This window comes from Aplidium turbinatum, chromosome 11, assembly GCF_918807975.1.
Source record: "Aplidium turbinatum chromosome 11, kaAplTurb1.1, whole genome shotgun sequence".
NCBI lineage: Eukaryota > Metazoa > Chordata > Ascidiacea > Aplousobranchia > Polyclinidae > Aplidium > Aplidium turbinatum.
In genome coordinates this window covers 5,407,123-5,420,930 of record NC_137482.1, presented here as the reverse complement: position 1 = coordinate 5,420,930, position 13,808 = coordinate 5,407,123, and the positions used below count along the sequence as shown (strand labels likewise).

General features: G+C 40.0%; 1 protein-coding gene across 1 annotated transcript in view; it reads right to left on the bottom strand.

Moving 5' to 3' along the window:
- The window catches only part of LOC145779263 (dynein beta chain, ciliary-like), a 78,407-nt gene that overhangs the window by 39,017 nt on the left and 25,582 nt on the right, over window positions 1-13,808 (bottom strand). The window contains exons 38-53 of the mRNA XM_082590802.1: window positions 13,361-13,594; window positions 11,282-11,543; window positions 10,462-10,619; window positions 9,973-10,111; window positions 9,216-9,387; window positions 9,010-9,125; window positions 8,475-8,685; window positions 7,168-7,295; window positions 6,252-6,400; window positions 5,625-5,775; window positions 5,257-5,388; window positions 4,326-4,499; window positions 3,238-3,442; window positions 2,879-3,044; window positions 2,686-2,788; window positions 1,987-2,083 (exon numbers count right to left, since the gene is read on the bottom strand). Coding sequence (XP_082446928.1) covers window positions 1,987-2,083; window positions 2,686-2,788; window positions 2,879-3,044; window positions 3,238-3,442; window positions 4,326-4,499; window positions 5,257-5,388; window positions 5,625-5,775; window positions 6,252-6,400; window positions 7,168-7,295; window positions 8,475-8,685; window positions 9,010-9,125; window positions 9,216-9,387; window positions 9,973-10,111; window positions 10,462-10,619; window positions 11,282-11,543; window positions 13,361-13,594 — 2,597 coding nt within the window. The remainder of the gene's footprint in view (window positions 1-1,986; window positions 2,084-2,685; window positions 2,789-2,878; window positions 3,045-3,237; window positions 3,443-4,325; window positions 4,500-5,256; window positions 5,389-5,624; window positions 5,776-6,251; window positions 6,401-7,167; window positions 7,296-8,474; window positions 8,686-9,009; window positions 9,126-9,215; window positions 9,388-9,972; window positions 10,112-10,461; window positions 10,620-11,281; window positions 11,544-13,360; window positions 13,595-13,808) is intronic.

Sequence of the window (13,808 nt, the reverse complement as noted above, 5' to 3'; positions counted from 1 at the left end):
AGCAACCCAACATCAGGAGCTCCCACTCTCGCATGCAGGCAATGTCGACCAATGGCTAGCCTATGAGAACTAGTCATCTTTCACCGCATGTTTTATCAAAGTTGCAGAACTTTATTTATTCGCAGTAGCTATACCCTATTGAAAACTCTTTGAATGTTCGTTTTTGATCCAACCAGCTTCATGAAAGGGTCATGGTAAAAAGACAGCTAGATGTTTGAGCCAAGCCTAGCTCAGGTGGGCTTCCTATGGCAATGTGCCACGGATCTGACCGGCTCGCCAGTTTGAGCTCTAACACGATTTGATAAACAAGGCTCAGCTTATATTCGAAATCAAATAAACTGCAGTAACAGTAAAAGATTTATTCTGATAGGCTATAAAGACAATACAGCCAATACTTAAGCCAAAAACAAGTTAAAATGATATTCATCGCCGTTCGAATGCTGTCGAAATCGTACGTGAACGTTCATATAAAAGCTACACACCGACGTGAAATGCAAATGAGGTCTTGTCGGTTGCCAACGATAAATTATACAGACAGAGTGTACCCTGCTCTACCTGCAGCGCATCCTTGTTGCCTAAGCCTAAGTCAACAAATTACCAACCGGCACTCATCAAACCTCATTGTACCAGTGAGGAGAGTAGTGAGCAAATTAATGTTAACTTGCGCATTCTGTGGAAGATTTCATACCAGACATAGCACTTTTTTGTATGAGACAAATTTTTCTTTTGCATGAAAATTTAGAGCAAGTGATTGTGATCGCGGAAAATCTTCATCCTGGAACAGAGAAAGCTTCTTTGATAGCTTGATCCTAGCAGTTTTGCATACTTGTAAAGGCTTTAAACAACTGACATGGGCACCGAGACTAATAGAGCAAAGTTTCCGATGGTTTTTGAAATCTTGTTGTCAATGAACTATTCCATCCACTGGGTGCCGCTGAATAAACACGAACAGCCGTCATTGAAATGCGTTGTTCAAGCGCATACCCCGAGAATTGAACCAGCGCCGCAGTCTCGCTTCATCCAGCAAGGCTATAGTCCACTATGCATCCCATCTATGTCGTGAAAATGGGACACAAAGGGACATGACCGTAATTTCGTTCTTCCACGTTGCATTCCTAGATAGCTGGATAGTCCTGTTTTGCAGCTGAGCTTGACCCACGTCGGTCAAGTAAAGTCTAGTTCTGATGGCAGTTTTCAGAAAGATTGCAGACCAATGTTTACCGCTGGGGTATCCCATCTTTGACATTGTCTCGTGAAAATGCCAAGTAGAAGAAATGATCCAACACGTCATCTTCGACTACCACGACTTGCACCCGTATGTGGTATGAAAGACATGTGGATTGTGGATGTTTCACGGACGGCTTTCTGGTATTGTGTGAAAGTTTGCTTTTCAAATGCAAAATTATGTTATGAAAATTATATCATTGCGGACAGTAGCCTAGCCAGGAATTTTGAAAGGGGGGGGGGTTTTGACAACGCAGCGGCGGGGGTCTGGGGGGCCTCCCCCAGAAAATTTTGAAAAATTACTTTGAATTTGGTGCATTCTGAGAGCATTTTCAACAAAAATGTAGATATGAATATTCCTGTAAAATGGTGCTGTCCGGCGGCATAGCAAAAAGATAAGATCATGTTTTCTTCGGCATTTTTCGGAAATAAAGCTATGTCTCTGTGTTTTCTTGTTGCTAATTCCTGGCTGAAATGTTTAAATGTTTGGTATTGGCAAAACTCGCTGTTTTAATGCAGTTTTGTAGTTAAGCAATATTTTTTTTAGACTGAAAGCATCATTCTCAAGCATAAAGAGACTGAAAGCAGCATTCTCAATATCGTGACGTCACACGCGTGCTAAAGGGGGGGGGGGGTTGTAACCCCCAAAACCCCCCCCCCCTTGGCTACGCCACTGATTGCGGAGCAAGCAAGAGTAGTGAACAAATAGTGCTGAAAAAACACAGTCAAACACAAAAATGCAAGCAGATGAATTGAACTTACCAGAGCCTCCAGCGAAATGCCAGGATAGTATGCTTTGGTAAATGCTCTGCAAGGCTTCAGAGGATGGGAAATTGACAGCAAACACACAGAAATGCCTCTGTTGAAAGTAAACACAAGTTATGGATCAAGAAGAAAAGAAATATATATTTTCTGACAGGTGTCAATCCTATAATGATAATGCTTGATATCAACTACGCGGTTACATGTCTTGCAAGACAATTAAAATTGTTTTCAGGTACCTCTGTTCAATCTGAAACAGCAAAAAATCGATTCCATCTTTAGTCAAGCTGACAACATAATTATCAATAATCAAAACCATGAAGGTGGGAAAGAGTTTAACTGAAGATGATCTCGCAATCTCGCAGTTATGAAAAGATTTTTTTGCTGTTTTATAATAGGGCTGACTCGCTTCAAAATAAATTTGTTTGCATTGCAAGTTATGGTTGTAAGCTATAAACCAACTGCTAAAAAAATTGGCTTCCCATTTCAACAAATGAACTGATTGTTTATCAGGCAACTAATTTGACCAATCAATAAACGTTACTTTTACGTAGTTTACACATATACTGATGTCAAAATGAAAACGTTATTGGCCGAGTGAATGGCCTTTCCAGATAATAACCACACATGGGAAAAGCAGTTTCAGTTACCTGTTATTTAAAAAAAATGTGTTAGTGTTTTATTCAACAGTATACTAACCTGCAGTCGTGGATTGATAGTGAAACTTCCAGCAGTTGGGTTCATACAGGACACGTACTGCGTGCTGTGGATGTCTTTGAGGGTCAATTTGCTGCGGTCGTACCTGTAAGGTTATGGTACGTACATTGGTAACTGATTAAAACAACGACTTGTAGCCTAAATTTGAAAGTACACGTGAAAAAGTAAAAGTTACCAGTGCCCGTAGTCCATATGTTGCCTGATCAATGTGTGCGGCCCAACTGTGCCATATGTGTCCACTTCTGGCATGTTAAGGTCGTCAAGGAAGTAAACGATCTTCTTTGTACCAACTGGACCATAATTGCGGCCGGCTTTTTTCTCCAAATGTTTTTCAAGAAGGCCTAAACAACAAAAAGTTTCTAGTTCTGGTGTACTTCTGTTTGAAGTCTAATGTGCTGTATTGTTTTCTCCTCAGTGAAGCAACAATAGAACTGAAGACAAAAAAATTATCAATATGTACTTTTTATGAGTGGTTTATCAGACGCAAAAGGATCTACAATACGTGTATTTTACGTTCATTGCCGACAAACTTACGTTGCAGCATTGCTGGTGTTGTGTAGTAATTGAAGGGGACATTAGCGATGACGTAATTGTCCTCCAGTTTCTTGAGAGTGTCGGAAACGAGAAGAGATTTTCCACACCCGGCGTTTCCAACCAACATCACTGGACGTTCCTTTTCCAGAAGCAAATCAACGAAGTATCGGATCCGAGTTGTCTCCGCAGTGTGGACAAGGATAGACTGAAAACAAACACAACCAGTTAAAAATTTGCTTGCTTTGGTAAAAGGCTGTACGAGTATGTGGAACTGCCAGGATTAAACTCACAAAAGGCTTTCTCAGTCCCAAGATGAAGGTTATCACACTAATAAATGTTTAACTTGCTAATGAAAAATAGGAAAAGGGAAATTTGGCTGTCAGCAATAGGCTTAGTGCAGACTATTACATCGAGGAATACAGGACGTTTCGCAAGCCATATCGGAGTAGCCTCCACGCTAGCCACTCCGACTATCCAATTAACAAAATGTATTTCGGCAGCCGATTGTAGCACGAATTGTGTCTATTGTTGTCAATTCTTGTTGCACTCAGGTTCTTCATCGTGTGTCACACGGCCGTAGCCCAGAGCATCACGCAAGCTCTTGCTGTATCGTTGAACTCGGCCAAATCCTGTGCAGAGAACCTTGCTTTTAGGTCAGGGCATTCGAGTAGATGTTGCATCGTTTGCTCCTGTCCGCATTTGCAGCTTGTGCTCCCCATGAAATACCCCCAGTGTCTCATCAAAGTTTTACACCTGCCAATGCCAGTTCTTTAGCGGTTGAGGCATCGCCAATACCAATGCTGCACTCAAATGACGAGAAACACTTTGCTGATGAAAATTTGTTTGAGACCACCTGAAAGCCGGATCTTCTACTGAAGGAGTTTAAAAAAAAAACTTACTAACAGAAAACACAAAAATCTCCTTGAAAACCTGTTCTCATGAAAAAATTTTCAATCGGCAATAAAAGTCTATTTAAGGAAAAAATCTTTCTATTATCAGTGATGCTATAGCGACTAATATACTAGGAGCCATGCAAAGTGATCATCGTTTAATTTACAAATAATTTAAAATTTGTTTTATATGCTTACTTGTAATGGCAGCTCAGGGTCCATCTCAAACGTGGGAACCCTTTCCGTCCATGGCACAAATTTCTTTGTTGCTCTATCAATGCAAAAATCGAACACTGTCCCAGTTGAAGGAAACTTGACTTGCTTAAACTCTTTGACCCACCAGCGACTGAATTCCAGTCTGTAATCTGTCATCTGAAACCAAGGCATCTCATTAGTCTAGGATTCAAGTTTTTTCAGAAAAGACCATAATATTGTACTTAGTTATTCCCGTAGTAGACTACAAGGCTGAAAATTTATGGGTATCGCAGCATGTGCATTTTGCCAACCGAAAAAAGTAAAAATCTAAGGTAACTCTTCATTCCGTTATCAGTTGCCAATATACAGTTCACATTCCGATAAACTTATGCTGTTTGTAGCGCTTCAAAAATACTTTCTCGCCTTAGACGTACCTGCTGCACAGAAGTCATGTATCCAGGATGGCGAGTACAGGTTGTAACAAGACATCAACTGATTTTAACCGCCAAAAGCGTATAAACTACAACAATGTCGTTTATGTTTAGGCTACTGTCAGTTTTCTTTGTAGCCTATAGGATTTTTAAAGCACCACATCCCTTAACAAAAACCAAGGTCCTGTGCGCTTCACATAGCAACAGCACAGAAAATCTATTTGGCAAATTACTCATAATTGCTATCACAAATAGACCTATATAAATATATGAGCTACGACAGCTTGTTTCGTTTTAGAACTGGAAATGTAGAACATGTAGACATTTATACCACTGAAGATGAAGACAGTGTAGTTTTCGAAAAGTTTGCTGAACATGAGTTGAGTATCTACATTTTGGGCTCTTGATTTTTTGATTAGATTAACCATGCGTTCCAACTATTTTGCTCCTAAGAACTAAAAAAATTATAAACTAGTTGCATTAAAAACTGTTGATCTTCTCACGTGATCGTGAAGGGTGGCGCCACCAAACGCCCAGACAGCAGCAAAGACAAAGTAGAGCTCGTAGAGTTCCCTTTGCGAGTCCGAAGGTACAGCTTCCGGCGTAAGCAAGCACTCCAGAAGATAGCAGAGCGTCTGTGTAAAGAAGTGAGCGCTTGAAAAATAACCTTTTACGAATAATAAGCTTATAAACTCACTTTTAATGAAAAACCTAGATAGCAAGATGGGTCGTTTTTACATTGCTTCAACGTCTGCAGACGTTAAATCAATATAAAAGTGATGGAGTTTGTTGTCTGAGTTACATCAGGTTAAGCTGAAGAAATAATTCATGTAGAACTGCACAGTGTTTACCACGAAACGAAACCGATTACCTGGACCATGGTGCTGTCGGGTATTGGAGTTATTGTTTTGAAATGTAATTTCATAGCTTCCAGGCAGGAAGGGACGTATTTATCAAAGAGAATCGTGAGGTTTGCGCGCTCTGATTGAATCTTACGAGTATCAATCCAACTGGTTACAGGTCTAAAAAATAAATCATGGTGGTTGGTTTTATAGTGAAAAAAAAAAAAATTAAAAAAAATAATTCCAAAGTTAGGAAAATACGGCCAGAATAAACGTGGGCCAAGTGGAAGAGATGGGCTCGTGTTGCAAGAGTCTACTCAATCAGTAATTCAGTTTTTTTTGAAATAGTAAAGTCAACAGAATCAATGTTAAAAATAACTGGTTTTCTGGCTGAATTTATGCTCGTTTTGCACTAACGCAATAACTCAAATCGATATGGTAGGCTGCTATACGAGAAGGACTTTATATAGAAGATAAACATTGAACGTCTTATTGGACTTGGAGCTTGCGTGTACATTGGAAAACAAATGAAGCAAAGCAGCTTGACAGTGCCACGAATTCATAGCCTAGCAATATCAGCTTTAAAATTTTTAAAAAAGATGAACTTCACAAAATTGTTAATGAAAAAATTTTGATGTAATTTGGAGACAACTTACGGGTTCCAGCCAAGGTCCTGGGAATTAACGTAAAGGATCCCAGCTCTGGACACTGTGGCTGGCGTCGCTGACTTCAAGTGGTATATTTCAAACAGCAACCTCATGGAGTTTGTCAGTGGGATCCTCTCATTGCTCGCAAGTGTCAGCATCTGTAACATTCCTGCACTGAAAATCATCCACCCTGGTAGTTCAGTTCGTTAAGCTTTCGAGTTTGTGAATAAAAAAGTGCAAAATCAAGGTGCGCTGGTTCGACTCTCAGGGAGCGCGCTTGTGTGACGCACTTCAAAGAAAGCTCTCCATTCGACGGCTACATAGACACTAGACAGCAACAAGTGGAAATTTCATTTTGCCAGTCTCGGTGATCGAGCCTGCGTTAGTGGTTCATGCCTCTATGCGAAACTGCCATTATGAAGCTCTCAAAAAAGCTTCCCTAGTCCGAGGATAGAGATTCTTACAATCAATGTGCATTTCGCATCTCAGCTTATTTTACATACGCTGTCCCGTATGCATAGATCAAAGCATGGCATCTAATCTATGTGATGAGGCTTGGTTTCATTTGTTGTACTAGACTAATGCGTCGTTGTAGATTTAAAGGACAGAAAGTCGCCTTTGAAGTTCATGTCCTAATCACGACTGGTGTGAAACCGACGTTCTCGTCTTTGAAATTTTAAATATAAAACCGTAGAACTTTTTCATGAATAAAAAGGTAAGGTTTTTAGTTACAATAGTGATCTTTCGAAATCGTTCTATAGGCTACTCTTCCTTTTTTTTAAATCATTCCACTTGAAAATATGGCAAGAAACGTTAGAACTAAACCAACAAACCGAACAGCTAAAACAAGTTCTTTCTACAAAAGTAACCTCAAAAACATTAATTTGTAAACCCACTATTAGACTAAGTGAAAGTATGTTGGCACCTTGTTGTCATCCATGACTGTGTTGAGAGATTCAATCCACATTGGATCTATGTCGCCATCCAGAACGATCCACTTTGGTCCGTCGTGGGTTACGTTCGATTGGTCGCGCATTGTGCTGGAGAAAAGCCCTGGAAAACAAGTTCAAGCTAGTAAATCAATCGTTTTTTGCATTGACTCAACGTCTGCAGATGTTGATGTATGTGACATCAATCAATGTCAAAACCGACTGATTTACTGAATGGGGAAAGAACTTGTTAGTAATTTCATTTTTTACGGCCGCCTTAACCGCAGTAGTAATTTCATTTTCTATGACCCAATTACCTTGCATTGATTCAACGTTTTCAGACGATAAATAAACAGTAAAAACGACTGATTTGTGGGTACCCGGTCAATTGGTCGACAGACATTTGGTCGACAGTCATTTGGTCGACAGACATTTGGTCGACAGACATTTGGTCGACAGGACGTTTGGTCGACAGACATTTGGTCGACAAAACATTTGGTCGACAGGACATTTGGTCGACAGACATTTGGTTGACAGGACGTTTGGTCGACAGACATTTGGTCGACAAGACATTTGGTCGACAGGACATTTGGTCGACAGAACGATTCATTTTAGGGTTAGGGTTAACTAACCGGTTAACTAACCCTAGTTAACCTAAAGGGTTAACTAACCCTAACCTAACCCTAATCCTAACCCAAATGTCCTGTCGACCAAATGTCTGTCGACCAAATGACTGTCGACCAAATGTCTGTCGACCAATCGACTGGCCACCGATTTGTGAAATGGGGTAAAAACTAGAGAAACTTTATTAGCTATGACCGCGTTGTGCACTTATGACCTTCTTCTTCAACAGATTTCCAGACAGCAAATCAGTCGTTTTTTACACTGATTCAACATCTGCAGACGTTGTTTGTAGACTGCTGTCTGGTTTGATCATGCTTGATCAGGTCTGACCTCCCTTGTCAACCCCCTCTATTTTGTTCTGTCTTTTGTATTTATTAATAATTTCGGCACACTATTTATTTCGTTCTTGTCATCTTTTAGTTCGTTTGCCTTACACCATCCCAGTCAACATTACATTTTCACTGTATGACCTAATTACCTAAATAGCTGAAAATTGGCCAATAATGAAGATATTTTATTGATGCTAATTTAGAACCAACATTTTGTTATAAAACATGTTGCTGCATGATTGCAGCCAAGCCATTACGTGTTATGACTTTAAATGAAAAGAAACTTTAAACAACAAGGTGAAAAAGCACTACTGTGCTTGCAGCACCACCATTATTATCAACTGCTTTACCATCTTTCCATTCTCGAGTGGCAGGATGGATGAAACCGAACAATTCATCGGTTGTCAGCGCTTTTGGATTTAAGTCGTTCCAGACTGGCCGCCGGTTGGCGCTCTTGTGCGTTTCATGAAGGGTGCGAAGAATTTTGGACTTTCCAGTGCCGGCGTTTCCAATAACAAAAACAGAATGACGAACCGCCAGCAACTCTTCCAGCTGCACGACCTGCAATATACACATGACAAATTAATGCGATGCATAGTCCACCCTGATGGCTTAGTCGGTTAAGCGCCTGACTTCACAAACGAAAAACTGCAAGATTAAGTGGCGCTGGTTCGACTCTCGGAGTGTGCGCTTGAGCAACGCATTTCAAGGACAGCTCTCCGTTCAGTGGAACCTATGGATGGAATAATTCACTCACACAAGTCCTCCACAAGTATGCGAAAATGCTCTCAAAGAAGGATTAAGCTTTCAAAGAAGCTTTCTTAGTCCGAGGATAAAGATTCGTATAATAAATGTTTGCCGATAAGATGTAGGCTGCCCACGCACTTTGAGGATAAAGTTTTCTTCTGGTTGCAGTTTCATTGCGACAATCGATTTCTTGACGCGCTTTTCGAATGCTTCGTCACGCTTTCTGGGCACGTTCAGTGATGGAAACAAATCGCCTGCAACAAAAATCGCGATTGTTCAGAAGGTCGAATATTCATAGATAAACGAAGCAAGTCGGTGTGAAATGCACAAAATTTGATTTTTACCAATCAGGCCCATGAATATTGGGACATCTTCAGTGACGATCTTCGGAAGATTAAAGTCCCGGAGAGCTCGCATCAAGACCTGTTCTTCAGGTCGGTGCCTGTCCGCTCTCTTCAACGCTCCGGCAACCACTAAGACACTCTTCACAGCACGCAATCCCCAATCGTAGTGATACTGACCAAATATAAACAGAATAGAGACGTTAGTAATCTCATATTAGGAAACAAGAATAAATATCCGAAATAATTTCCTAATCGGTCTGTATCAATTTGAAAGTCAAATAAATTCTATTAATCGCAATTTGATTTTGCCAAGAGATTTCATTCAAACTAATCGTTTTAAAATAACTTTATGTTTAGGACTTTAAAGTCAGTTAAGCAAGAACATAATTACGTTTTGCTCCACAATTAAGTTTTTAGTCATGTATTAGCCGGTGGTCGAAGGCTAGATACAAGTGAATGGAATTACAACTTTTGTGTCCAGCAGTTATATCATTCAGTGATTTGCCAAGACACAAATGTAGGTGTGTGCGTTTGGTACCGAACAGATCACGCTTAGTGTGGTGAATACTTCTTTCCACTCGTCCATATAGGGAATAGAAATTGCGATGACAACCCGGACAGCAAATCAACGCCTTTTTGCACATAAAAAATGGTTGATTTGCAGTCTAGAAATGCACAGTAGCCTACTTCATTTTTATCGAATATGCAAAGATCTTAAAAAAGCGTCTGCAAAAATGTAGAAGAAAGCTCAAATTACCTGCTTGGAACAGAGCTCTTTGCAAAGATCGTACAAAGTGATGAACTTTCTTGCCAGGAGTTTTGCTTCAGTAAATCCCTCTGATACCAGCATGATCTCACATATCATGGCGATGTCAGGAACTACCATTGCGCATGGTCTGTGAGTGGAAAAATATCACTACTTCAGAAAGCTTTAAATATGGTCGTACACACGGGTGTAGACAGGTTTCCATATCTTATCGTCTTTAATCTATGCCGGCATTGCATTTGAGATAATTTTTCTAGCTTAATGTAAAAATCCCAAATTTTAACAGGTGGATTTAACAGATTTTTGAGCACGATTGTAATAGAAAGACAAGATCAAATAGTATTATTAATAAATAAGTAAACGATATGTCCAAAATTCAAATAGCAATCATTTTTATGTCATAAGTCGTTAAAAACTTTCCTCGTTCGGATCAATTGTTATCATTCAGATTGGAGCATAAGTGGTACACGCCACGGTTACCTGAAGAGCGCTTTCAGATTTTCTGGCAACTCTGTTCTTCCGGCATAACCCGGATTCATAGTGATGAATATTCCCACGCTGGGAACAAGAGTGATGTTGTCTCCCAAGAACATGAATTGTTCTTTCTTGTTCCTCAGAGCATCTTGTATCATTTTCACCTTCAATTGACAAAAACAACATTAATTGTTTTTTTCTTTAAAGTAGTAGCCTACCTGTAGTTGCTGCAGTACAGTTACTGTATCTATTAGGCTATTATATGCTGCATATTGCTAGCAATACCACATTAAAAACCGATCTCTAACTTACATGTTTGTAACTGACTATAATTGCTTGGGTTTTCAGTGGAAGAAAAATTTGTTACATTGTTTTTAAGTTTTCTGGGAAGCTAAAGTTTTGGACAATCTATATCCGACAAATGATAGATAAATAGTTTCCAAAGTGATACAATAAAGATCCACAAACAATTAAAGATATAAAAAAAGATGACCGATATTATCCTCAACCATTATCAGGTTTAACAATTGAAATCTGTCAAGGATCAATTAAAAGTTTACGAAAAAGTTTTCATCTCTTAAATTCTAAAGTCCTTGACAAACATGCGGATGGACATCGAATACGGTGAACCGACTTCACTATGGGAAAGAAAGTAAACATTTCAAAAATTATGTTACACAAAAAGCTTGAAAACATCAAACTTGTGGTTTTATCATGGAAAATTCTTCAAAAATTTGGGGATTTTTTGACAATTTTTTCACCAGCTTTATGAAGGATGTAATCGTTTACGTTCACTGCTCATTTTATTACTCTTATACAAGATTACCTGCACTGCGACGACCGAGAGAACTTCGACAGCAATTCGATTGAACTCGTCAAAGCATCCCCAAGCTCCAGTTTGTACCAATCCCTTGTATATGTTTCCAATCGACTTGTAGTCCATCTGCTCGGAGCAGTTGAACACGTAAACAGGGATGCCAAGTGCACGGCCCAAGTCCTTCGTTGTCTCTGTCTTCCCTGTCCCTGCAGGTCCAGCAGGAGCGCCACTCATGGTCAAGTTGAGGGATTGAGTGAGAGTGATGTAGCATCTTTGTGAAGTAAATAAAATTGTGAGGTAAATTGTCAATATTTACGTTGAAGAATAGACTGCACTAAACCGCAGTGCAAAGCGCACTGGTATTCTAAATCTAGTGAGTGTAATTACATGAAGCCTTATCATATCAACCAGAAGCGTGTGGCACGGTTCGATTATTTGTTTGAAATGCCATGCAAGAAAATACGGTAACACTTTTAAATTTTTTTTTATAACCGGGTTACTGTGAGTGAGTAAGCAAAAACACGTAAGTCGTTGATGACACTATATGATATGACGTGACACGATTGTTGAACCACTGCCTATTAGAGATGCAGCGAACCCAAAATTTTTATCCGCACACCGCACCGCAACTGACTCATCTATCCGCGCACCGCACCGCACACCGCAATTTATCTGGAACTTTGACACTGCACCGCACCGCACACCGCAAATTACAAAATTAAAAAAAAATATTTTAACGAGTTATTGTTTAGAAAGTCAATTGTAGGAAAAAGCATCCATGGCATATAACTGGTAACCTAGTACCAATACAGTTGTGCACTAATTGGCCAGGCTAACCAGATCATATTCTCTTATCAGCAATGCATCTAAGTTCTAAGACATAATACAAACTAAGACAAATAGAATGTTCCTGGATCCAGTATCAGGACTTTTGAACACTTTTTGTAAGCAATAATGCAATTATAATGCCAGTGGCTATATGAACTACACACACAAGAGTAAAACTTATAGCCTGAACTCACTGGGCTAACTGATATAGTAAATAATGCGGTAGTTGCGCTAGGCCTATAGCCTGGTAACTGAGCTTATCAGCTAGGCTACTAACCAAAAACATTCGTACAGCTTCCCTGACAAGCAAGCCCTAAAACCCTGTCAACTGCAAGCCATTTGCAATTTGCATTTGCATAGCTTTCCATCTTAGGGTTTCCGAAGGGAAAAATAACTGATCCGTGTTTCCAATTTAAATTTGAAGTTTCATAGCTGATTCTTGAAAAGTTGAAAGTTTACGTTTACGAAAGTTTAATTTCTTGAAAGTTTACGTTTACGAAAAATTAATTTCTTGAAAGTTTACGCGGCAAGCGGCGCGGCGCGGCTTTGTCATTTCAACCTTCCACGCGGCGCGGCGCGGCACGCGGCGAAAAAGTCAAAAGCGGCCGCGTACGCGGCGCGGCGCGGCTTGCATCACTACTGCCTATCATCGCAAGTCTCCGCACGACAAGAATGGTGTGAGCATTTGACCAACGATAGAAAGGTCACGGGTTCGGCGCTTACCAAGATCACACGACTGCATATTGGCAAAGACACTTATTATTATGCATCAAAGAAGACACAAAATTATTTTGTCCTTCTTTTTTCCTAAACATCAATTAAGTCGCCAAACCGAATTTAAAAAAAAACTCATGTGGGCCTAAAAGTTTTTTTATGACAGGGCTGCTCAAACTATGGGTCGCAAATCGTGATTTCAGGGTCGCAAAACAAATTAAAAGTGAGTTACACCGTAAATTGCCCACCAAAGCGCAACGGAGAGAAGAAATTATGCAGAAACGATCTGATCATGAGCTGTTTGCAAACAAAATTATTAATAGTGACCAACGACTTTTCGATCTAATTGAAACGACATTGTACAGTTGTATTCCAGACAGCAAATCAGTCGCTTTTTACATTGATTCAACCTCTTCAGGCGTTGAATCAATGTAAAAAACGACTGATTTGTTGTCTGGGATAGAAAATTATTTTCTGAAATGGGGTCGCACAATGAAAAAGTTTTAGGAGTGACTTGTATGTGACAAAAGCGTGAGGGAAGCTTACCTATCCGTGAGAGGTGTGATGACCAGGCGTGACGTGTTTCCTAGGTATTCGTTCTGGTAGAGAAACTGAGCGTTGCAGATGTTGGCAAAACAGTTCCTTGCGTCATCGTCCCACCGATGACGTAACTGTGACAGCCACGTGAACGCTTGCGATGACATCACCTTTTCTCCAATCAGTTTCCCGACAACGTCACGGTTGTGAACGTCAATGGTGCAAATCGTCATAATACTTTGCCTGAAGAGAACCATTGGAAAGTCATTTGGTAGCAAGAGCAATATTAAGGTTTAGAAACATGAATATGAGTGCGAAGAGTCTGAGTTCTGAGCTTAATTTCGTTGCTTAAAACTGCCACCACTTGTAGCATACACACTACACAGTATGTACATTGTACAGTAGGCTACACAGTGGTGGGAATCGGCCGGTTCGCATGAACCGCTTCCTATAAAAT